Below are 26,723 nucleotides of genomic sequence, written 5' to 3'. Positions count from 1 at the left end.
GAGTTCAATGCATTTAGCTGCACGTGTATGAACAGATTTTGTTGCTCGTTCAGTTTCACAGGGTTGTTCTTAATTTCGTCTATTGTAGTCATAATGCGAGCAAGTAATGCCTCACGTGTATTGATTTTGTCCTCAAACTATGTCTTTCATCCATCTGGGACAGGTTTTATTAGATTCACCAGATCAATAACAACAAAATAAACGGAAATCTTGCTTTACTTTAACCTCTTACAGTTTTGCAATGGCTTCATATTAGCGAAGTTGCTAAGTTTCAGGCAAAATCTTACTAGCCGTAACTCCGTAACTAAACATTTGCGGACCTATGTTTATATGATCCTTTTCCTTTAGTTTTACTTGTAGGATACGTATTAAAATATTTGCATATCTTCGTAAATCGCCCTGTAGAGTGACTGAAATGGACTGGTTGTGAAATTTTCAGAGGAACCGCAATAATATTTGTGTTTATTTATGGATTCTGCAGAAAACTACGAATATATATATATATATATATAATAAACGACTGAAAAAAAGTCTTTTCTCACTTGCACCCTCGTATACCTTATTTTACGGATAATTAGACGCATTTTTTCTTCGAAAAATTTCTTCCATAATTCAGGTAAGTCTTATACTCTAAATTAATATAACAATGTCCAGTTTTTTATTTAAAATTCCGGCAGTCTTAAAAATGACCATTTATTGGATGCTGCGGGAAACCTCTACCTGGCAACATCGGACTCAATTGGCGGCAGCAGCAGCAGTGCACCAATGTGACGAACATCACGAGTTGCGGGGATTCACAACCTTGCTAACAGTGTCTCCCTATCGCCCCGGCATCACAAACCCAGAACACTGTCTAGCCTGTGATGAGTCACTTGAGTGTACGGTGCCAGTGAACTTTAACTGAAAGTGATTTGTGTTATCGGTAACAGCACAATATTTTTGTTAGTAGCTCGTTTCGTACTGGAAAAATATAGAAGGTATTCATATGATGCGGGTTATAAACTGGAAGTAATAGCATATGCAGACGAACGTGAAAACAGAGAATTTGAGCGGCATTTCGGCCCTCTACCAACACAAAAAAAAAAAAACATTCGTGGTTGGTGGGCTGGTAAGGAATAGAAAAAAATGACTAGATGTGCAAATAAAGGACTGAATGTAAAATAGCCAAAACTAGAAGATGACATATTGAAATCTATTTGTAGACACCGTCAAAATGCCACTGGAATTAATGAAAAAAAATGACTCAAATACACAAGCGGAAGCTAGCGCTACAATGGAACTTAACAGACTTTAAGGGTGGAGTTAGTGGGTGCTACATATTTATGAAGTGTCATGGACTTAAGCATGTACACCAAAACCAAAATATCAGAAAATGCCACAAGAATATAAAGAGAAAATAGGCCTATTATCTTTCCATCGCTTTATTATTCAACATAGAAAGAAAACCAGTGTGGAACTAAGCCATATAGCGAATACGGACGAAACTCCTTTGGCGTCTGATGTACCGAGTAACAGAACTGTTGTCCTGAAAGGTGCTGAAACTGCAACTATAAAAACATGTGGACAAGAAAAGAATGCACTACACTATGATCCTTTCTTCATGTTGTGCTGTCGGTACTAAACTCAATCCAATGACCTTTTTCAAGCCCAAAACAATGCCAAAATCTTCTGAAATACCGCAGGCGGTGTTGTTCACGTACATGACAAAGGTTGTTAGATGGACGAGGTTGGTGTGAAATTATGGATGAACAGTGTGTGGAAAAGAAGGAAAGGTGCTTCAATGAAGAAGAGCTCTTGTGCTAATTCAGTTTAGTCGTCAACTGAAAAATTCTGTTAAAGAGAAATTGAAACAGGGAAATACACTGATAGCTTGCTGTTATTCAGAGGACTTATTTCACAATTGCAACCTCTTAAGCTATCGATAAATAAACCAATTAAAGTGTGAGAGAGGAATGGAACAAATGGATGATAGATGAAACCCAACATGAATTCACACCGAAGGGGACTTTAAAACGACCTACAATCACACGAGTGTCAGTGAATATAACAGTAGTGGTTCAGAGAGAGAAGACATTATTGTTGTATCTTTCAAGAAGTGCGGCATCAGTAACGCTCTCTCGATGGCGATGAAAACGATCTTATATATGAAGAGGACAACGATGACCACAAAAAGGAAGAAGAAAGTTCAGACGACGATTTTCGGGGATTTTGAAGGTCAGTTCGGTTTTATAAACTAAGATTTTTTAGTCTGGCTTTGCAATGTAATAATAAAATTATTTTTAAAACACTGCTTAAAATTTAAGGTGCGTCTTATAGTCCGTAAAATACGGTAGCTACTGTGGCCTGATCAGTGTTCACAATCTCAGTACTAACTGAGGTGCTGATAATGGAGCACCACTTAGATTTTATATTGTGAAAACTATTATGTCTAAGTTTTAAGAAGTAGTTGTTGCAAGTATAGTTCGGGCACACAAAATTCAGGGGTGATGGAAGAGGACCGATATATCAATTTTGAGACAGAATCCTGGTCCGGAAACGACCGAGTCTAGAGTTATAAGATATAGATGGAAATACAAAATTATTTTTGACTGCTGACGACGGTAAAAGACGACATACATATTACACACCTGTGTACCTGGCACACGGTGCTACATTCACAGTCGCTGTTCAGAGTGGTGTCGGTCAACTTCCAAATTAGGATGACATCGTCGGATGAAGTCCAGTCATACGCCACACAGAAATGCCTCGTAGTTGTTTGGACACTATACTATGCAGCGTGAGTTCTTTACAGGATTTAATGTTCAGCCTCCACGGGTTGTCGTATGCAAAACTTTTCACGTGATCACACAAGGACTTATCAGGCGGGCAGAACCATGTGAACGAGATGATCTAGAAACAGGATCCTTCTACGATGAGCGGGTATTCTTCGCCTTGCAGCGTTAGCAACTACAGACGAGACAAACCGATTTCTTATATCGTATAAACGGTTCTTTGGGTCTAGTTTCCCAACTTTCGACTCAGTCGTTGGCAGACCACGGTTTGCTGTCTCAAATTGGTACATTTGCCTATATCAACTCAAGCTTTAAATCACCACGGGATTCCTATTTCAGTGAGCGGTCTCAGTTTAACGCATAGGAAACCTGTTGTCAGTACCGTATGTCTCAAACGACGTATTCTAATTTACGTCCAATGTGGGGAAAATTGAAACGTCACTATATTTTTTATATTCATCCTGATGAAAAGTAACATTAAGATCACAGTCAATCGCAGCATTTTCTGCTTACGACCTCCACTCTACACTAGGACAGCTGGAAGCCGACTTTATGAGACTACCACAGACTGTTCGAACGGCCGCTCACATTCCTCAAATTTTACAAATAAAAATGTGTTCTGACATGCGCATTCGCTGGGATGACGAATCATCTGAATTTCTGACCTCGGCATGTTATCTATGGCTTTCAGACAGCCTGCCAATATGGAAACTATGTGAAATAAGGTGATTTCTTGTTGCAGCGTTTCCCCCGTCGAGAGGGGTCAAAAACTTTTGAGTGACAGTTGAACAATCTCTAAGTACTTTTGAAATGTAGGTATGCTGGAAGAAACAGCGGATGCAATGAAGGTTTTGCGAACAATCCGCAACCTGGGCATTGACTAGCTACTCGAGTGATACGGTTCTCGATTGTAGATCACTCTCCTTGCGCGTTGAATGGACTGTCTAGAGAGGTTCCATCCCATGCTACCGAGGTTGCTTCCGTCTGCACCTCCCCAACCGACACTTTAGTTTTCATTATCTGTAAGCCGTGGTATGGAAGTGAAACATGGACGGTAAGTAGTTTGGACAAGAAGAGAATAGAAGCTTTCGAAATGTGGTGCTACAGAAGAATGCTGAAGATTAGATGGGTAGATCACATAACTAATGAGGAAGTATTGAATAGGATTGGGGAGAAGAGAAGTTTGTGGCACAACTTGACCAGAAGAAGGGATCGGTTGGTAGTACATGTTCTGAGGCATCAAGGGATCACCAATTTAGTATTGGAGGGCAGCGTGGAGGGTAAAAATCGTAGGGGGAGACCAAGAGATGAATATACTAAGCAGATTCAAAAGGATGTAGGTTGCAGTAGGTACTGGGTGATGAAGAAGCTTGCACAGGATAGAGTAGCATGGAGAGCTGCATCAAACCAGTCTCAGGACTGAAGACCATAACAACAACAACAACAACAACAACAACAACAACAAGCCGTGGTTCGCCTTCAAATGACGGCTCCAGCGTATTACCTCCAACTCTTACGATTATAACCATAGCACACAATGAAGGTTAGGAGTATGGCTGGTGAGACAAGAATGATCCGTCGGACGCCAAAAGGTTTTATGGCAGGGCGCATTAAAAAGTTTGCAATCACAACATTGGACTTCACCACTGGGCATTACAGGATTACATGCCAGGACACACTGATCTACTCGGAAAATTAATATCTACACCAAATAATAAAAGAAAAAACAGGTCGAGACTGGAGGGAGTAATATGTAAAGGGAATTAAAATTATTTGCCAGACAGGGAATGGAATAAGTATTTACCGCATATCGTGAGAAATCGCCTTATCCTTGAATAGCAGATCGTTTCTAGTATAGCCCTTTATCATCGACTAAGTATAATTTCAGCAGTAACAAAACCACTTTCCTTGCCGTGAGTAGCATAGCTGCCACGTACAATGGATCCCAGGTTCGAATCTGGTGCGAGTTTAAAATGCACTGTTCCTATTCGTCTTATCTCACTGGAAGAACGAACAATGGCAGACATCATGTACGTCTTACAAACTGAACCACTGATGGCTATGCTGAAGCCATTTCTACAAATTAGTTCTAGAGTCAACCCCCCTTTACTACCATCTGACCAGAGTATGTTACCGCGAGTGCATTCTACATCGTCTTTTTTCCGAATTTCGTTTAATAAGCTAACTTACCTTCAAACGCAAGGGCTAAAGCCTAGAAGGGGGCTAGAACAGAACTTTCACGTAAAACGTATGAGCTTTTCCACCAACACGGTGTTAAAATAAATTTTCACAATTAATACTACGGAAGATCAATAATGTGAATTTGCATATTTCAAGACAAGGGGGCTATAAATAAAATTTTGCACTCAACTGAAATAAAGAATGTATAGGCATATGACAATGTGGCTTATCTTTATACGTCAGTAACATATCACCACGATGTTGATCTTCGTCACTTTAGTCGACTTTTTTAGTCGGAAATTAAAAGTAATATGGCCGGAACTGAAATCAACACTGTATAACGCAGTGTCTTTTTGAGTATGCGTCCATACGTCGCTACATGCAGCCTGCATTTTTTTTAACGTACAGATGAATAAAGGATTTTCTTAGGGCCTTTGAGCTCGAATCTGTACTCGACATGCATTTGGACAAACCTAACCAGCCTAAAAGACAATATTAGATTAAAGGAACAAACGGTGACAGTTTAGTATTTGTGTGTTGACTCGCGTTGTTCAATACCCTTAGGCCCGTCGCACGCGGAGCGACTCAAATGAAACCGGTTCCCGATGCGACTTGGTAATCTGTCGGCTGGGAATCACTCACTGCAGAGTGACACCAGTAGATCGCTTGCAACGCGCTGCCAATCAGTTGCCAGCGACTGAGTCCGCGTTGCGTCGTGTCCTCTAACATAGCTCTGTATTGGTTTCATTTAAAACGAACAAGCTGGTTGTGAATACTAAGTTTGTATCGGAACTTGAAAAAATATCCCGTTTCATATAATTAGAAGCTTCCGGGCTACTGCAGGAGTCATTTAACGAAGAAAGCGTTGAGTAAAGGGGGAAAATTCACATGGCATGCATATACTACACAGTACATTCAATGTTTAAAATAAGATTTCCCGTACGTCAATGGGAGCAAATACACAAATTTAAATCATATCGGGAGTACTCTTGTGACAAACAGCCTGTGAAGAAATGTAAAATTACAGTAAAGTGGAAACCAATAGTAAACACGGCAGGAAAACGAAAGAGTCACGAATCTCAGCTAGGCCTACTCGTAAACAAAACTGTGTTCACTTATTATTTTGAGAGCACATATCACTATCACAACGTTTTTGTTTCATGAGACTTGGGTTTTTGAAAATAAGAGTATCTTGGTGAGATGGAAGAAATCGACTGTGCCTAATCAATGTAGCACTGTTAGTCTCATTTGGCACCTACATGCAGCCTGCATTTTTTTAACGTACAGATGAATCAATGATTGTCTAAGTTTTCTCGCTCTGTCAAATAATACAGAACCATGTCTTCCTTCGAGCTCGAATCTGTACTTGACATGCAGAGTAACAATAGGATCCTCTGATGTGACAGTATTCCTTTTCTCCACGCTCGCACACAGCAACTTGCACGTTCTCATCTCTTAGTTGCGCCGTGTGCAGAATTGGCTTGACAGATAGTCAGCAACCAGTTGCCGACTTAGATCGTCCGCCCGTTGCATTCCTTTTCAGTCATTCCATGTGCCGACGACGCTTGTGTAACTGTCATGCCTTCACGGAAACCGCCAAAAATTGGTCTTTTCCGGCAGTGGTATGGGGAAGACACCAGTTTCACAACAGAAGGCCGAGTGTTTTTTGTCGAGCCAGTCAAAAACAAGAAGTAAACAAGTTATTTTTAATCAATTTATCTGCCAATCGTCTTGCTAGTCTTCTTTCTTCGATTTTCATATAGAAATATAAAATTAATTTACTGAGATACATATCCGATTCAATTCAACATTTTAAATGATCACGTTCTTATTTGTTACTGCCATCATCTTAGTTTGTTTTAGTCCACACATCATTAAAAAGTGTGTGTGTGTGTGTGTGTGTGTGTGTGTGTGTGTGTGTGTGTGTGTGTGTGTGTATTTTCCACATTTCCTCCTAAACCATTTAACCGATTTCAACCACACTTAGTACAACATATCCCTTACTGCCAGGCAACAGTCTGGGGTTAAGAACCACGTATCACAGTTCCAGAGATACGACTTCATAAACACTGACATTCGTAGAAAACTGCTGCATCATGCATGACGTTTAAATTTATTACTACTTTGCTACTACCTCTATTCGCAACATATGCCTATCAATACATCACTTTACGGTACATAGTTCAAGATCTACGACGTAATGGACACTGTGATGCGTGCAAAAGTGCCGAATCACACATTTACTATTTACTACTAAGAAACTCGTACAGTCGAGTCAACTTACGAGAATCTCCTCTGACACCTCGCAGCGCTTTGGATAGCTTTCAGCTGCGAAGCGCAAACGGCTGTACGCGAAAGCAATAGCCGACTGTTTCATAATTTAAAAGGTGTTTTCACAAATACACTGAAATGAATTGTTTTCGATATTACAATACAAACATAGTTAATTTTTTGTTTTCGTTTCTAACAGAAATTTATCAAAATGAATAGCCGTAAAAGGCCGGTTTGACACCTAGCTTCAAATACACTATGATTGAAAGACACGTTTCCACCTACACGAAGACTCCGCAATTCATATGCGCGTCACTAGGATCAAGAATAACGTATTCAACCATTAAATTCCTGGAAGTAGTGCAGTTGACAGTTTTAATCTTTACTGGTGTAAGGCTTCTGTGTCGGCCAACGTGCCACGGAACACCATTTTTAAGGGCTTCCTGGAAAGTACACCAGCCAAAGTATACGAGATGAGTCACATTGCGCGAAAATGATTTGAGACAGGTGTATGAAAAGCCTACTGCTTATATTACAGCCAGACACTGGTACTACTATATATGTGGCTTTCAGTCGACGAGACGACTAACGGTTGTGATGGTGAATTACATTCCACGATAACATGAAAATCCGATTTACTCCCTTGCAAGGAACTAGAGAAGAAGAGTCACAATACTGTAAACCACTCTGTCAATGATTTTCTGCGCATCCAATTACCAGGAGAAGATAGAGATGGGAAATTTTTGCTGTCGGTGGCAGACTGTTCTGTCTATGTTAAAAGCGAAAGCAACAGAAACAATTTGTCACTGTGTAATTCATTGCACCTGCCTTGCCTTGCCCATTGTCTACACCGTCTAGCAGCGTAAGTCACAAATAATTTTCCTGGCTTTGGCAGTATGTCTTCTGTAAAGAATTTCTCCAAGCTGCAACTCGCATTTAGTCCTTTAAGGAAATCCCTCCACCCGTTCCCCTCCCACCTGAGACCATACGTTAGTGTATCTGGCTCTTGGCAGCTTTATATTATGCAAAATACAACTATCCGCTGGATAGGTCAGGAGTCCACTACACGCAACAAGCGGCTACACGGGTAGCAGGGGTTGTGTGGCGTGGGCTGGGCGGTTTTTTAGGTTAGATGGCCTCGGGCAAGTGCAGAAAGGGCAACAGCCTCAACGGGCGCGGGGCAAAGTCAGGACATGCGGGGACCAAGCAGCAATCGGTATTGTAATTGTAAACTGTCGAAGCTGCGTTGGTAAAGTACCGGAACTTCAAGCGCTGATAGAAAGCACCGAAGCTGAAATCGTTATAGGTACAGAAAGAGATAAATTCTGCCGAAATTTTTACAAAGGCACAGACGGTGTTTAGAAAGGATAGATTGCATGCAACCGGTGGTGGAGTGTTCGTCGCTGTTAGTTGTAGTTTATCCTGTAGTGAAGTAGAAGTGGATAGTTCCTGTGAATTATTATGGGTGGAGGTTACACTCAACAACCGAGCTAGGTTAATAATTGGCTCCTTTTACCGACCCCCCCGACTCAGCAGCATTAGTGGCAGAACAACTGAGAGAAAATTTGGAATACATTTCACATAAATTTTCTCAGCATGTTATGGTCTTAGGTGGAGATTTCAATTTACCAGATATAGACTGGGACACTCAGATGTTTAGGACGGGTGGTAGGGACAGAGCATCGAGTGACATTATACTGAGTGCACTATCCGAAAATTACCTCGAGCAATTAAACAGAGAACCGACTCGTGGAGATAACATCTTGGACCTACTGATAACAAACAGACCCGAACTTTTCGACTCTAAGTGCAGAACAGGGAATCAGTGATCATAAGGCCGTTGCAGCATCCCTGAATATGGAAGTTAATAGGAATATAAAAAAAGGGAGGAAGGTTTATCTGTTTAAGAAGAGTAATAGAAGGCAGATTTCAGACTACCTAACAGATCAAAACGAAAATTTCTGTTCCGACACTGACAATGTTGAGTGTTTATGGAAAAAGTTCAAGGCAATCGTAAAATGCGTTTTAGACAGGTACGTGCCGAGTAAAACTGTGAGGGACGGGAAAAACCCACCGTGGTACAACAACAAAGTTAGGAAACTACTGCGAAAGCAAAGAGAGCTTCACTCCAAGTTTAAACGCAGCCAAAACCTCTCAGACAAACAGAAGCTAAACGATGTCAAAGTTAGCGTAAGAAGGGCTATGCGTGAAGCGTTCAGTGAATTCGAAAGTAAAATACTAGGTACCGACTTGACAGAAAATCCTAGGAAGTTCTGGTCTTACGTTAAATCAGTAAGTGGCTCGAAACATCATGTCCAGACACTCCGGGATGATGATGGCATTGAAACAGAGGATGACAAGCGTAAAACTGAAATACTAAACACCTTTTTCCAAAGCTGTTTCACAGAGGAAGACCGCACTGCAGTTCCTTCTCTAAATCCTCGCACCAACGAAAAAATGGCTGACATCGAAATAAGTGTCCAAGGAATAGAAAAGCAACTGGAATCACTCAACAGAGGAAAGTCTACTGGACCTGACGGGATACCAATTCGATTCTACACAGAGTACGCGAAAGAACTTGCCCCCCTTCTAACAGCCGTGTACCGCAAGTCTCTAGAGGAACAGAAGGTTCCAAATGATTGGAAAAGAGCACAGGTAGTCCCAGTCTTCAAGAAGGGTCGTCGAGCAGATGCGCAAAACTATAGACCTATCTCTCTGACGTCGATCTGTTGTAGAATTTTAGAACATGTCTTTTGCTCGAGTATCATGTCGTTTTTGGAAACTCAGAATCTACTATGTAGGAATCAACATGGATTCCGGAAACAGCGATCGTGTGAAACCCAACTCGCTTTATTTGTTCATGAGACCCAGAAAATATTAGATACAGGCTCCCAGGTAGATGCCATTTTCCTTGACTTCCGGAAGGCGTTCGATACAGTTCCGCACTGTCGCCTGATAAACAAAGTAAGAGCCTACGGAATATCAGACCAGCTGTGTGGCTGGATTGAAGAGTTTTTAGCAAACAGAACACAGCATGTTGTTCTCAATGGAGAGACATCTACAGACGTTAAAGTAACCTCTGGCGTGCCACAGGGGAGTGTTATGGGACCATTGCTTTTCACAATATATATAAATGACCTAGTAGATAGTGTCGGAAGTTCCATGCGGCTTTTCGCGGATGATGCTGTAGTATACAGAGAAGTTGCAGCATTAGAAAATTGTAGCGAAATGCAGGAAGATCTGCAGCGGATAGGCACTTGGTGCAGGGAGTGGCAACTGACCCTTAACATAGACAAATGTAATGTATTGCGAATACATAGAAAGAAGGATCCTTTATTGTATGATTATATGATAGCGGAACAAACACTGGTAGCAGTTACTTCTGTAAAATATCTGGGAGTATGCGTGCGGAACGATTTGAAGTGGAATGATCATATAAAATTAATTGTTGGTAAGGCGGGTACCAGGTTGAGATTCATTGGGAGAGTCCTTAGAAAATGTAGTCCATCAACAAAGGAGGTGGCTTACAAAACACTCGTTCGACCTATACTTGAGTATTGCTCATCAGTGTGGGATCCGTACCAGATCGGGTTGACGGAGGAGATAGAGAAGATCCAAAGAAGAGCGGCGCGTTTCGTCACAGGGTTATTTGGTAACCGTGATAGCGTTACGGAGATGTTTAACAAACTCAAGTGGCAGACCCTGCAAGAGAGGCGCTCTGCATCGCGGTGTAGCTTGCTCGCCAGGTTTCGAGAGGGTGCGTTTCTGGATGAGGTATCGAATATATTGCGTCCCCCTACTTATACCTCCCGAGGAGATCAAGAATGTAAAATTAGAGAGATTAGAGCGCGCACAGAGGCTTTCAGACAGTCGTTCTTCCCGCGAACCATACGCGACTGGAACAGGAAAGGGAGATAATGACAGTGGCACGTAAAGTGCCCTCCGCCACACACCGTTGGGTGGCTTGCGGAGTATAAATGTAGATGTAAATGTAGATGTAGAAAGTCAAAAGAGGCAATCAACACTTTCGACTCTAGTGACTCAGCTTTTATTGAAAAAGCCAAGACGGCCCTTAAGAATAACATGATTGTTGCATCCTTGGCAGTTTTAAAATCTCACTAACATCTACCTGTTACACTTCAACGCCTATCACAAAGATCCTGTAGATGTGATCTCCGAGGTGCAAATGTATCTGGAGGAAATACCTGGTTCAGTGGCAACAGCATGCATCACTAAATTAAGGAATATTCGTCAGGGGTAATCCGGATATGAAGAAAGTGTCCGCCATTATTCAGGGGGAGGCGTTCAGGAGGAGGATTGCATTGTAATTTATTATACTGGGGGCACGAACAATTGCGTCGATCCAATGTGCACCATTTAATTCTCTTGCTGCTACGAAAATGTACTGAGACAATAGAAAATGTTTCACTTTACGAAACTTACAAAGGAGGTTATTAATTGTGTATTGCAATACCAAAAGGTAACATAAAATTTATTGTTCATTGTAGCTTTACCCCATGGATTGTAATCATACATCGGTATACAACTTAAGTGTTTTTGTGACACATGAAAAGAACATTTCAGTAGAACAATTTTCATTAAAATAGTACAATAAGAGAAACTGTAGCACAGGTAAGTGTATGTACTTTGACGCATTTTTCCGAGTGCCGCTACAAGCCTAAATCGTTTGCTTAAACCTACAGAGGGCATTTTATAAAATGCCAAAAATTCCGGGCCCTAACCGCGACACGCCCAGTTGTACTGAGCACATCATTTTATATACACCCGATTTTTCCTTTCATAATCATCTGATTTTGTTTCTTCGTAACACAACCTAAGCTATATTTTTCTTTTTCTGTACTTACACTGTACATGTACATTTATACTATACTGTACGTTTTTATGGCATATAAGCACAGAACACACTTTATTGCCTATAATAAATCATACAATCACCGTTGATCTTTATTTTACAATTCCCATTGTCGACTTTCGCCCATAAAAAAAACTCATCAGCATTTAACTTCTTCCCTCTCGTAGTCAAAACAAACGGCATGCTTGGAACAAGAGTACCATAAGGCTGTTCAGCCAACAGTCCTGTAGTCTCGGCGATACACAGGTACAACGTCGCTTGTGTTAACGTGCCACAGCAATGCCTCTGCGACATGGTTACCGTCGTCGCTGGCGGCGCAGTGTACCTGTGTATCGCAGTTTGAAGGCGATTGATATTGAAGTGGCTGGGCAGCTTAATAAACAGCAATTGATTGGAGGTCCAAATGTTTTTCGTGGACTGCATCTGAACTTTACCTGTGATGTACAAGCAGTGTTTGGAGGTAGTATCTGGCTGACACTTGCTGTTGTATGGGGCAATCAAGCAGATTATGGTGACCTTGAAGCGTTTCCAGATGCTAACATTTTGGCTTGGAAGACATGGAGTATTGCTGAGACTACAGGACTGTTGGCTAAACAGCCTTATGGTACTCTTGTTCCAAGCATGCCATTTATTTTGACTACGAGAAGGAAGAAGTTAAATGTCATAATGTAAGTTATTTAGATATTCATATAACTGCAGGCATGCGTGGAAAAACAGGCTAATCCTCAAATGTAAAAGCTTAGGAATAAGTGTTGTCATCTAAGACACAGCTATCTCACACTCTGGCGGTTGTATACGAGGGGTAGTCAAACCATTTTTACCTGTCATCCACTTCTCTAGCAAAATTTTCTAACTACCCACTCTTTCCTCACAAGGGAAACTCCCCGTAGCACCTTCGTCAGATTTAATGGTAAGATGGGCCAGTGGATAGACCGTCAAAAACTGAACCCAGATGTACCATGAGAACAGGAAGGAAGTGTACTGAACTGTGAAAAAAAGAAGCAAAACAGAAACAGTGAACGGTTCAATCTCCAAGAGGGAGACACGTGTTCAAATCTCCTTCGTGCTCATTTTCCCCCCTCAAAAAATGAACTATCCATACGGTCACTGACGTGTCCGTTCACTAGATTCAAATACGTGTCCATGTCGCATTGTAACGTTAGTTTTTACATTTGAGGGTTACCCAGTTTTTCCGTGCATTTGATTGCATTTGCACTGCCAGTTTCACATTCCAGTAGAAAATGGTTTCCAAATAAAAACAGATAAAAACAGATACCGATCGTGGGATATGGTAAATTAGTTACTAGTAAATGGAGCGGTTATCTCAGAATCCTTCTCAGGAGACACTGCCTTAGAGTAGCAATGTCCGTGCGGGCGAGAGGGTTTGCGTGCGTGCTCCAGGGAAGCAGAGGATCATACCGGCGGTAGCGTAGCTACCGGCAGGGGCAGGGCCTCTGCAGAGGCGCCAGACAAAGTGTTTCTCATAACGCCCTTCTTCCCTCTTATCCTACCCTGTTTCCCATCTCTTGTCTTCGGAGATGGGGAGTTCGTTAGCAATGGCATACCATCCGCATAGGAGAGGGATAACTCCAAACAAACCCGGAATTGGCACTTCCATTAGGCGCAAGTACGGTCCAACCAGAAATTAGCGGCAATTCAAAAAATGGCTCTGAGCACTATGGGACCTAACATCTGTGGTCATCAGTCCCCTAGAACTTAGAACTACTTAAACCTAACTAACCTAAGGACATCACACACATCCATGCCCTAGGCAGGATTCGAACCTGCGACCGTAGCAGTCGCGCGGTTCCGGACTGAGCGCCTAGAACCGCGAGACCACCGCGGCCGGCTTAGCGGCAATTGTCTGGAACCAACCTGACTCCGCACGTCGCGTATTTTCGCTCCTGTGGAACCAGTAGTGGGCAAGCTCGCAGTCATCTAAAATTTGGCCCAGGCGCAGTAGAATCCACGGAGAGGACACTCCATCCATGTGAAAACAACACAGATAGCGGCAGTTACCGGTCACAAGCTCGCTTTAACGGGCGCCAGTGGGAGGGTCCATCGTAGGTCGACTGGCCAGTCACCGCCCGCTTCAAGCTGGGCAGTCCCCAGTCAGTGTCAGGTACTGGCCCGTCCTGGTGCCGATTGTTCCATTGGGTGTTTGGAACACTAGCACTGCTAGGAGTCGTCACCATAATATCGACACCCGCTGCTTCTGATTATATATATATCCCTCAATTCAACAAAACTTTTTTTAAACGAAACCACGTTACTTCGTGCTTATGCCTACTCACCGCTTAAATGTTTTAATCTCGGCCGCAAAAACGAGGGATACAAAGAACACACAGGTGCAATACTACTGCCCATAGATTAGAGCTTACTCTTTACACGGAACGAAAACTAAGAATGGCTAAGAATGTGCTCAACACTCGTCTAATGTAAATCATACTCTCCAGTTCGAAATGAAGAAAAGTTTCAACGACAATGTGTTTTCCACCAGCAGACGAATCACCACCATCTGAAATGTTTCCAGCACTGCCAACTTCCACACAAATCTCCAGCTGGATGGAGATCCCATGGCGAGACATTCAACAGTTTTTATTTCGGTTTAAGTACTAGACGAATTCCATTCCGTATAGATATTGTATCGTATTGAAACTGTTCTACGTCGTTAGTATCTACGCTTAATGCGGTATTTTAGTGCCTCGCTACGATCAGGCTTGTATATCTTCCTCCTGATAAATTAAGCACTAAATATGACAGTCCCAATGCGTTACCCACAGACTGTAGCCTTACATTCTGACTTCGTTTTTGTCGCAGTTTCTAGCATCAAACGTCTTCTAATAACCAAACTTTCTCTTCATGACAAACAATATGGTGATAAATCTGGACATTTCAATTTAACTTCGTTTGTTCCTTGCGTAAGGTTATACTTCCACCTATAGCCCCACAAGCTTCAGGGCCGTCAGAACCCTCAAAGCGAAGAGAACACACACTGACTGCACCTCATTCTGAAGCTATTCACTGAATTTCTTGATGAGTAACAGTCGTTCAACAGTTATTTTTCTGGCCTGTCGATTTATCTAGTGGAAAAATAGTTTCAAATGGTGTACCCACAAGAGTATTTCTCACGGTACCAACACACGTGTACCATGAAAGTCCCACACCTGTTCTGTAGCCTACTATTTGGCTCAATCGAGAACACAGACGTCAGCAAAGAAAATGTGTTAATGCCCCATATCACCCAACTGTTTCCGGCTGTAACTGGTGCCAATTTCTATACTGTACAGCGTGAAACTTTACAATATTCGTGAGGTAACACTGAGCTACACTGCGTCTCTAACCAGAATCCCTGTGTTAGCTGAAAATACACTACCGATGGAAGTATCCGAGGAAACTTCATAGACCGAGCTCCAATGCCATACCGCTTAACGCCTAAAATCTTACCATTCTGATCGATATTAGCATGTTGGGAGTGCGTTACTGAACTGCTTAGTTTGCTTAACTACCAATTTACCAACTCTGATCGAGACCTCGCAACACGTGCCAGTTGGTTAAAGATGCCAGTTTAATGGCTTCTGCGGCAGTTACCGGCCATGACGGTGATTATAAACATATCTGTAACGGCCCCAGGCGAACACACGAGTTGAGCAACCTTTAGCTGCGATATTAGTAAATTGTAACGATGTTAGATTCTTGCAGGGTAAGATTCCGCTCTCTCGCATTCTGGTTGTTTTACAACATGGGTTGTTAAACCTTTTTTACCTATCGTCCACTTCTCTATCTCTGCCAGCAGGAAAATTTCCTAACTTCCCACTTGTTCCTCACAAGGGAAGCTCCCCATCGCCCCCCCCCCCCCTCCCTCAGATTTAGTGGTAAGATGGCCCTGTGAATCGTCCGTCAAAAACTGAGCGCAGATCAAGCATGGAAACAGAAACAAGGCGTAATAAAGTTCGAAACAAGAAGCAAAATAGAAACAGTGAAAGGTTCAAGCTCAAGGTGTGCAACATCGCGGAAAGCTGAGTAGCCACGGCGTCGTGGTGAAGGCTCACGGTGTTGGACTGCGCTGTATCCCACTTCTTTTCTTTCACAAAATTGTGAACTGTCCATCCGGTCACTGACACGTGTGTCTTCGCTATATTCAAATTTGTGTCTGTTTGCAAGACCAAGATGTAAGGATGGGACCTCCAGGAGCGAGTACCTCTTATTTGTTCTACACAAGTTCCACATGTTATGACTCTTGCGTCCCGTTTTTGGGAAATTTGTTTCGAAATCCTTTTTTGTAACAAAGTTCACACATTTTTTCATTTCTGTGAGAGGTCTATGCAGCGTCTCCCCTGCTCTCTCATTTACTTGTGACGGTAATGTTTTCTTACCACATGGCTCATATTCTATAATCATTGTATAATTACGGTAATTGCCAAGACAACATGAGAACAGACATTTCAACGAACGGACGGACGGAAAGTTCATAATTTTGTGAATATTTATAACATGTATGTGGCACGAGGGAGTTTCTCACAAGGATTTCCCGCTTGGCGGTCCAACACCGCGACCACACAACTACGGCATGGCTCTTCAACTTTGCCCAATGTTGAACATCTTGGGCTTGGAGCGTTCAAAGTTTCTATTATGCTTCTTTTTTCACAGTTCGGTACACCTTCCCGTTTACATGCTTGAACTGTCGAGCTATCCACGGCGCCATTATACTACTAAGTGGGGGCGGGATAGGCGCCTTGTCAGTAATGGTGATTTATAAAGCAGAGAAGTAACTTTACGAAATTTATAAAGGAGAGCTAAGGCAACAAAGCATGTAACAATTACTTACTACGTACTCTGTCAAAATTTTACGAAAACCTTATTAAAATGTTTTTGAAGCCCTTACCGCCTCTACTGTCCGCCATGAAAACAGGGACGCCCAATAGTGGACGCTAGGGACCTGGCTGGCCACTTTTTTTAGACGGACCCATCTGTTCTAGCACCAGGCGATATCTTAGTATTGCGGAGAATCACTTACCGTCCTTCAGATAAACATATGGATTGCATAAAATTTTATTTATCACGAATTAAATGGAATTCTGTAGTGCTAAAGTTTTGGCAGTACGTGCAAAGGGCAGAGACTGGCCGCATGTTTCCCCGCTGTTAAGACGGCAACGAGAACGAGACGAAACTTTTAATCTTCACCGATTGTCTCCATGCAGAATAGGAATCCAGAGCCTCCAAAAACGAGAAACATGAGGTATGTGATTTCTCCAATACGTATCGAGAAACTGCACTTTGGTTCTGATTTTACTCGGAGGTGAAGGTGGCTGGAAGAGCTAGCCCCTAAATTAGAAGGCTAAAGCATGCTCCTTCCAGAGTCGTGAGCAAACTTCAGACTAAGGACAGCTTGGCTCCAACCTCTCCGCTATTTACGCGAATTCAGATGCACATCAATCTAACTCTCAGCTGTTTCGCTTCACACAAAACTAAACTGGATATAATGTAAACGGAAACATCCTCTCAAACTTATGTCAGTATTCGCATTTATTCGCCAATACCAGAGTGCATCGACTCTCAATATATGTCCTTCCTGGACGGGAATGTACATACTGTAACGTACACGTGAAGGGTCGTGACAAAGATGACGACACATGGAAGTCTTGGTCTGGCCATTATTCGTACACGGATAGCCGACGCAGTTAAGGAGACTGCTCGCATAAGCCGGGAAATACGGTTTCGAGTCGTCGGCGTCCGGCACAAGTTTCCACTGTCTTCGTTCCAATATACAACCAAAGGTGGTTCATATTCACAGCTGTGTACTATGTGAAACTGTCAATGCGAGCATCGTCAATACATGCTCAAATTTTTCCTCGTGTGCTGCTATGTAATTACCTCGTGAATTACGAAATCGCAGAAAATCTACCTGTCTCGGAAAAAAAATTGCAGTATGAATAAATGCTTTCTCGAATTTAAAACTTCTAGCAGGGTGTTATCCCATTATTATTTTTATTTGTTGTGTGTTTGGAGTGTAATTATTCTTTCGAAGAAGTGTCTCAATTTTAAGAGAGGAAATAAAACAGCAATTTTAAAAACGCAAGCAAGAACTTTGGATTCATAATGAGTCGCCAGTTCTTACACAGCCCGGCACCTTTCAGTTAGTTGCTGCACCTGGCGTAGGGAACAGTCGAAACGTCATAACACTCGGGCGAAGCAGCGCGTTAGTTACGTTACTCGAAACCGTAGACTAAACCAAGCATGGAGGTTCCCTCCATATTCTTTTCCGCCACTGCGCCTGGTTCAATGCTTCTACCCATGGGGGATGCCAGAACCATTTCTCCCAGGGAGCACAGCCTGCTTTCAACGGAGTGGAATCAGGAAGCGGCCAATCAGGAAACACTTGTCACACGGCGGTCTCTCGTGTGGGTCGTGGCGAACAGCTGCTGTGGCCACTTGCCCGCCGTTCAGGGCTAGCAAGGCGCTATTAATCCGGCCGTTGACCGTCCCGCTTGGGCACCCACGCTACAAGTTCAGTAGCAGCGGGTGCCAAGGTATACCGGTGGCAAGCGTACGGGACATGACAGTTAAGCCCCGTCCCCCACACCAGTGGAGACTCGAGTTGTCACAAAGTGAAAATCGATTTCTCTATCGACCTCACGCATCTTTTTCGGTTTTCACCTTTATGACTGCCTCCCGGTTTTTCACGTACAATGAGCCCTGCGTGTTTCCTATGCTCTACTACGCTTTCGTACACATCTCTACGCCACAAAAAAAGAAAAGCTTGTTTTTCAACGACACCCGCCCGTTAAGACAGTCTGCAACCGCTGTCTTCAGATGACTGTGCAATACTTTAAACACTTCCTATAATGTGGGGTAACAAATGAATATGAGAAATGCCACAAATTTTGCTAAATTTTTAATGAATGTGGGTGTCAACTTCAAACATTCTACATCGCAGTACTCCCCAATTGTGGCTGTATTCTCAGTGTCGTTGACTCACAACCGCTAAAAGAAATCCTAGCCACGGAGCAACAGCCCGTCATTTAAAATATTCTACACACCACAAGTTTTAGCATTTCACTCTGGTAATCTGTTCAGAACAGTCTTCAGTTGCCTAATTCGGATATGATATGGGAGATATCATACTGCGTGAAGAGTTTGACAGAGCACTGAAAGACCTGAGTCGAAACAAGGCCCCGGGAATAGACAACATTCCTTCAGAACTACTGACGGCCTTGGGAGAGCCATTCCTGACAAAACTCTACATCTGGTTAGCAAATGTATGAGACAGGTGAAATTCCCTCAGACTTCAAGAAGAATATAATAATTCCAGTCCCAACGAAAGCAGGTGTTAACATGTGAAAATTACCGAACTAGCAGTTTAATAAGTCACAGCTGCAAAATACTAACGTGATTTCTTTACAGACGAATGGAAAAACTGGTAGAAGCCGACCTAGGGGAAGATCAGTTTGGATTCCGCAGAAATGTTGGAACACGTGAGGCAATACTGACCCCACGACTTATCTTAGAAGAAATATTAAGAAAATGCAAACGTACATTTCTAGCATTTGTAGACTTAGAGAAAGCTTTTCACAATGTTGACTGGAATACTCTCTCTCAAATTCTGAAGGTGGCAGGGGTAAAATACAGGGAGCGAAACGCTATTTACAATTTGTACAGAAAACAGATGGCAGTTATAAGAGTCGAGGGACATGAAAGGGAAGCAATTGTTGGGAAGGGAGTGAGACAGGGTCCCCGCTGCTATTCAATCTATATATTGAGCAAGCAGTAAACGAAACAAAAGAAAAGTTCGGAGTAGGAATTAAAATCAATGGAGAATAAATAAAAACTGAGGTTCGCCGATGACATTGTAATTCTGTCAGAGACAGCAAAGGACTTGGAAGAGCAGTTGAACGGAATGGACAGTGTCTTGAAAGGAGGATATAAGATGAACATCAACAAAAGCAAAACGAGGATAATGGAATGTAGTCGAATTAAGTCAAGTGATGCTGAGGGAATTAGATTAGGAAATGAGACACTTAAAGTAGTGAAGGAGTTTTGCTATGTGGGGACTAAAATAACTGATGATGGTCGAAGTAGAGAGGATATAAAATGTAGACTGGCAATGGCAAGGAAAGCGTTTACAAAGAAGAGAAATTTGTTAACATCGAGTATAGATTTAAGTGTCAGGAAGTCGTTTCTGAAAGTATTTGTACGGAGTGTAGCCATGTATGGAAGTGAAACATGGACAATAAATAGTTTAGACAAGAAGAGAATAGAAGCTTTGGAAATGTGGTGCTACAGAAGAATGCTGAAGATTAGATGGGTAGATCACATAACTAATGAGGAATTGCATGGGATTGGGGAGAAGAGAATTTTGTGGCACAACTTTACTTGAAGAAGGGATCGGTTGGTAGGACATGTTCTGAGGCATCAAGGGATCACCAATTTAGGACTGGAGGGCAGCGTGGAGGGTAACAATCGCAGAGGGAGACCAAGAGACGAATACACTAAGCAGATTCAGAAGCATGTAGGTTGCAGTAGGTACTGGGAGATGAAGAAGCTTGCATAGGATAGAGCAGCATGGAGAGCTGCATCAAACCAGTCTCAGGACTGAAGACAACAACATACGTTTTCGCTGTGTCAGTAGACGCTTAATTGTTCCTCCAAGTGAAGAATTGTACCAAGTGATTTCTTGCCGAAAACTTAAAATGAAATGGTTCCATAAAAGGAGAGAACGACAAAGGGTTGAGAATTTAAATTGGGATGTGGCCTACAGATGGCTCAAGCGTAGGCAGAGGAAAACACCAGTCCCTAATCCATAAGTTGCACCGCGAATGGGAAGTTATGGCCATGATATTTGACGGAGAATAGAAGCCTCACACGTTACTGGGTTTTATACACCCAACAGAGAAGGGCGCAGACCATTTTCCGGCCGGACAAGTTAAGAATACACAATAAATGTGGAGGCGGAAGGGCATAATCGTGTGCTGATTTAAGAGGGAAGGATGTGTGGACAGAGACTCTTGATAAACTGAATGAATTTTTAGTTTTGGAATTAGACTAGACCTGTTGGTAAACACACGCCTTGGACGCTAACCTTCAATGATGCCTTATTGCCGTATTAAAATGACAAGTCGAGTATCAAGCCAAAACGATGTGTAGTAAATATAAAACAAACTCATTCCATGAACTAAAAAATTACCACTTCACTCAAGGCAGAGCACCTGAATAGCATTTATAAAGGACGTTAAGACGATGCTTTTGGTCGGTTCTGTGCCTATTTTCCACCGAGATTAAGAATCTAACTCTGCAACCATACCAACAGTCCTTTCCTTTTTTCTCTTACCCGTGAAGTACGCTTACAGTATCCTTCTTTCCAATTATGGGCTCGATCTTAGAATGGAGTTATTCTATCCGAAGTTTCGAAACTCAAATAATTTTGAGTGGGCTGTATCTTCCAACTCTTCGTGTACACCTCAAACACGCAGTCTTGACTTTGAAAGGGCACAGACGATTTCCTTTGTCATCCGAGCTTGACCGTCTCCGTTGTCGACGGGTCAAACATTGATATCCTCCTTTTCCTCATTAACAACGCTGTTTTCCATTTCTCTCTTCAGCTTTTGCTGCTCTACAAAGAATAATTCGAGAACTATAACATTTCGAAGTTTGTTTCTCTATTAACATGGTTGCTTGAACAGGTTCGATAGCAAGTGACAAGTGTAACTGGGAGGCAAGCAGAATCATCTACAGGCAGACATGCCTCTTACTTTCTGCGACGAAATTTTCCGCATCACAGAGTAAATTCTGCAGGAAAAAATTTGGAACAAGCGCAACACTTACTACCTCGGCAACCAATTGCATACGCAAAAATCAAATTGTCTATTTGATGCTTTGCAACACAGTCCGGTGTAATCAGAATGGCTGCACCCTTGGCTCTACATTTTTTGCTATGAGAATGCCTTGAGTTCACAATACTACAATGAATAGCAAGCCGTATATGTAATCTAAGGAAAATCTAGGATCCTGCATAGCCTTTCTGGACGAAATCTCACTGGAAGTGATTGATCTGGGAAACTTGCAAATCTGCAAAAGTCACGTTCATTGCTGATCAAAACTTTCAAGCCTGAAATAGTTAAGTCAATCAGATTGTTTCTACGCTGCATGCCTAAGCAGACAGCCAAACAGTATCAAAATATAGCAATTGGACAAATTTTCACACACACTTAAAATTAAAAATGAATTCTCATTTCGCAATATTTTAATATGCTGCCAGAAGCGCGTACCAAATGCAGGCAATATAGTTCGGTAGCTTACACAGTTGCACATGTAGAGACTAGTAATTAGAAAATAAGTAGTTGTAAAATCTGAATGCATTATTTCGAAAGGTAGGAAGTATAGCAGGAGTGTGCACCGATAATCACTTGCCGCGCGTCAGATATTTTTGGTATGTTAGTCCTTTTAAGAAGACGCCCCTTACATGAATGCCTTTTAAACACGGGCGGCCGTGGCAACTTCAGTTCAACAATATGCGATTTTAAAATATACATACAAGGCAACATCACATCCATCAGTGTGTGCCTGTTACATATTCGGCAACAAATGCAGCAGTTCTGACTGACGTAAACAGTGTTCTAACACGCAGATTAAGTCCACAGCACTGATTCGTAAGCACTGCGGTTCAGTTTAATAAATGCCATTTCCACTGAAAGAATGAGTGGCTGTAAACAAATTCGCAAACTGGGCCAAAACAGACGTAAGGGCCTGCTTGAGCACTCCGGCTGAGCTTTGAAATTCATCCACCAATTTGTATCCTTCAAAGATGCGATCGATAAATCTTAACGCCACGCCATTAACAAACAAAGCTCAGAGTACTCAATGTACAAGTCTGCTGCGCATTGTAGCGAACATACTTTCCAACAATCTAAGTGAATTTCTAGGCTGCTAACTATCATAGTAACTAGCATAAAAAAGGTTTACCGCTTAACGCAATAACAGCCATTTCTAAGTTCAATTTAATGAGGGCAGCAACTTCACTGAAGTAATTCTAAATCCCAAATACGTTCCTCTGACAACTGCCATCTAGGTTTTCAACATCTGAAAAGCACACACACACACACACACACACACACACACACACACTCACAGTAACTATGCCCACTAGTATTTAAATCGCCTGTGTGCTAAAAGCAAAAAGCTGGCAAAATCAAAACAAGCACCTATATTAAGCCCTGTTCAATTTGTAAAAAAGAACTACAAAATTAACGTTGATAAATAGAAAATAATGTTAATAGTTCTCTTTACCTTCATATCGTTGATTATCTGTTGAAATAGTCCTCCCAACGCGCTGCATTCTCTTTCAATGTTTCCTTCCATTTTGATCTGCTTTGCGCTCACTGCCTCTTTCTTTCGGTATACAAATTACTCTGACACTGTGTTGTCAACTGACATATATTCGAGCACTGTTTTCATGTACATTATGAGTCTGAGAGTACTGTATGACGATGACAACTGTGTACAAACAGAACTTCACCAAACACATTTACTCGCATTCCATCAAAATTATATTAATTGAACTGAATATATAGATAGTACAATAAATTTCAAAAAGAATTCGGTTTAGTCCGTATGAAAACGCTGATTCGCAATCGTTTAAATCGCCGCTGTCGTACAGCTTCACACACCACTCGATCGAAACTCACCACCTCTACGACTACACACTAGGTCTTCCAATCATTATCCTCAGTGCATTCTCGGCGTTCTGATTGGCGAATGCTAGCTTGTAAGCAAACCAGAGACACAACGCAGAATGCCCCCTAGCCGCACCTCGGCGAACTACAATCCACTGAATATAGCATCTCTGCATGGAGAACAGTTAGTTTCGATATATCGCACGATCGTACTGGCCGACCGTACACCTACAATCGACTTTACACTAGTCGAGACAAGTGGCAACGCTGCGGAGACGATGTACTACCGATACAGTACTGCGGTGAGGGAAATACGAATTGTGATCGTTTTTACTTTAATTGTAAGATGTGCGACGCTTGCTAAAATGTCCCCGTAGACGTAATAAAGACCGCCGATCTGCATGTTAAGGGGAGTTTTCTTACTAATTTGTATTATAGAATCACTACGCTATTAAAAGATGTTAGTAAATGTTTGTGTGTAACTTATGGTATTATTATTAATTACATAACATATTTCAGGTGCCATCCAAATACACTGACACAGTATGTGCGAATAGTTGTTGTTACAAAAGTGATGGCAGCTACACTGCGGTTTTCCGATACAGACACGATGAAAGCAATTCGGGGAAGAATTTCTAAGAGATTCCGTAGTGTCAGCGAAATATTTTAAAGAAGAAGGCATTAATGATTATTAATATTTATCAAGATTTGCAACTAAATGAGCAGAGAGTCCAATAACTCGACGAAATTTACCTGAAAGTGCGATTTCAAGAATATTCCCCAATCTTCCATATTATTTAATTAAACCAACAAAAACCTTAGTCTGGGAAATATCGTAATGAAAGAATACGGAAGTGAGAGGAAGATCTTTGTGAGAGAAATTACTGGTTTGCAAAATATGTAATTAAAAGCTTTACCGACGTGTGTGAAGCTGTACCTAAGATTGTACGAAGTCACAAGTTATGCCACAGTGTACTAAAAGATTCATTGTGTTCATAAGGTTTTCAGCGGAAGAAATTCAGATAATTCAAACTAGTGTAAAACATAGACAGTTCGTAAAATTACTACTTCCAGTTCAGCTGAAGTAAAGTCATATAAACCTATATTCAGGTGATCCCATACCTTGTTCTCATACGTCAGATTCTAATTTTTACCTGTTCCTTTTTCTGACTGTGCAACTGTGATGATGAAACAGTGTAAAGGGAAGTATATACGAATTTGAAACAATATAACACAAATCCGCATTCTACTACAAAACGTTTAAAACAGATACTTAAAAGGAAGTTGTGTTCACTCTGTGCATATTTTCCTGCTCTCTGTATTTTTTTTTTTTTTTTTTTTTAGATAGTCATTTGAGTAACTGCCTCTGGATACACAAACAGCTGGAATGAATGTGCCAAAACAGGTAATCAGAGGCAGGGTTGTTTGTCAAACCAGACATCTCACCACCTCTTGCTATTTACATTGAAGGAACATAATGAATAGTCCCTAGAATTAAGCGACAGTATAGTAACATTAAAAATGACTTTTTGGATCTTACATTTAAAACAAAATAGCAATTTGACAACCTCTTTTACATTTGTGGCCATGGAGAAATGGTTTTTTAGCGTGTTATGTATGTGCATATCATCGTAAGCTCTTTGTTAACAGCAGCTGTATTGAGATATTTTTTTAGCGCTTTCATTTTCAATTATTATGATGTGAGTGCGCCAGATATTTATGTTCATTCTGTGTGCGGCCGTGTTCCTTGATATGACAAAATTATTTTTTTTTTTTTTTTGTGACGGTTGCGATGTAACTTTTGGTTTCAATAAAGAAAGGAGCAATAAGTTATTTTTACTCCAATTTACCGTAGTTCGCTCTGTGGTATTCTGCCAAACATAATTAAAGACATTAAGCCCAGGCAAACACATACATATGGTATCTGTTTCTGTTCTGTGAACTCATTGCTTTTGACCGGAGTTTTATTCGCGTGAACTGTGAGGCTCAAGTTCTGGAACCGTCATGTTTCACTGGTCTATTGTGGAAAACATTCCTTTTCGTTCTGAACTGAGTATAAGTTTGACTTACATTCAGCCTACACGAAGGTGGATAAACTGGAAACGTACAGTATCCAGAAATTTGCAGGTAAAAATTTTCAGGTGTGAAAATGTAAGTTGTAAATTATTTTTTGTGCCGAAAAAGTGCTCGATATCGTCGAAGATGGTGAAAGTCAAACCGCTTGGGACGACTTAAATGCGAAGGCGATCCTCATTCTATCTACTGCGACGGAATTTGACCGACTGCAATATGATATGACGTGCACAACTGCAGTGGAAATGTGAGCCAGTCTAAAGACTATTCATGAACAGCGATCCGCAGTTAGATTAGATTAGATTTACATTCATTCCAATCGATCAATAGTCAGGAGGGCCTCCAGGATGTAGAACATGTCAGAAAAACAATAACACATGACTTTTTTTTTAACGAGCACTATATGAAAGGATCCTCTTACAACACTTATTTACTAATATCGCATTAATGCACTGAATTTAAAGTTTTAAAAATGTTTTGATTTAATAAAATGGCTTTCAAGCAGAAATTTTTGGTTACAGTATGTCATCAACAGTCACAATCACTCAATTAAAAAACTATATTAGTTGAGCCCTTGGTACAAGCGTTAGCTGATATTGGGGAACCTGTTACAGAAGTTGACAAATTGGCTAAAATTTTGAGAAGTCTGCCAGCAAAGTTTGCAATTTTTCCAACTACCTGGGACTCATGTGCTGAAGATCAACAAACCTTCCATAATGTGACTTTAAGGTTATTGAAGGAAAAACAAAAACAATTAAAAAACTATATTAGTTCAGTCCTTGGTACAAGCATTAGCATTCTTCATTGAAAGAGACATTGCAGGAGATTGTAATTTTCTTTGACTAGGGATTGTAGAGACTTGGGCACATTCATTTCAGTGGTCTC

At 41.5% G+C, this 26,723-nt stretch overlaps 1 protein-coding gene across 1 annotated transcript in view; it reads right to left on the bottom strand.

The window, feature by feature from the left end:
* Nucleotides 1-23,866, bottom strand: part of LOC126190885 (protein MTSS 2) — a 379,404-nt gene extending 355,538 nt beyond the window's left edge. The window contains exon 1 of the mRNA XM_049931492.1: nucleotides 23,380-23,866. Within this exon, the coding sequence (XP_049787449.1) occupies nucleotides 23,380-23,451 (72 nt within the window). The 5' untranslated portion in view covers nucleotides 23,452-23,866. The remainder of the gene's footprint in view (nucleotides 1-23,379) is intronic.
* Between the last annotated feature and the right edge of the window lie 2,857 nt (nucleotides 23,867-26,723).

Source organism: Schistocerca cancellata, chromosome 6, assembly GCF_023864275.1.
Source record: "Schistocerca cancellata isolate TAMUIC-IGC-003103 chromosome 6, iqSchCanc2.1, whole genome shotgun sequence".
NCBI lineage: Eukaryota > Metazoa > Arthropoda > Insecta > Orthoptera > Acrididae > Schistocerca > Schistocerca cancellata.
Note: the sequence above shows the minus strand (reverse complement) of the source record. Positions and strands in the feature narration are given on the sequence as shown.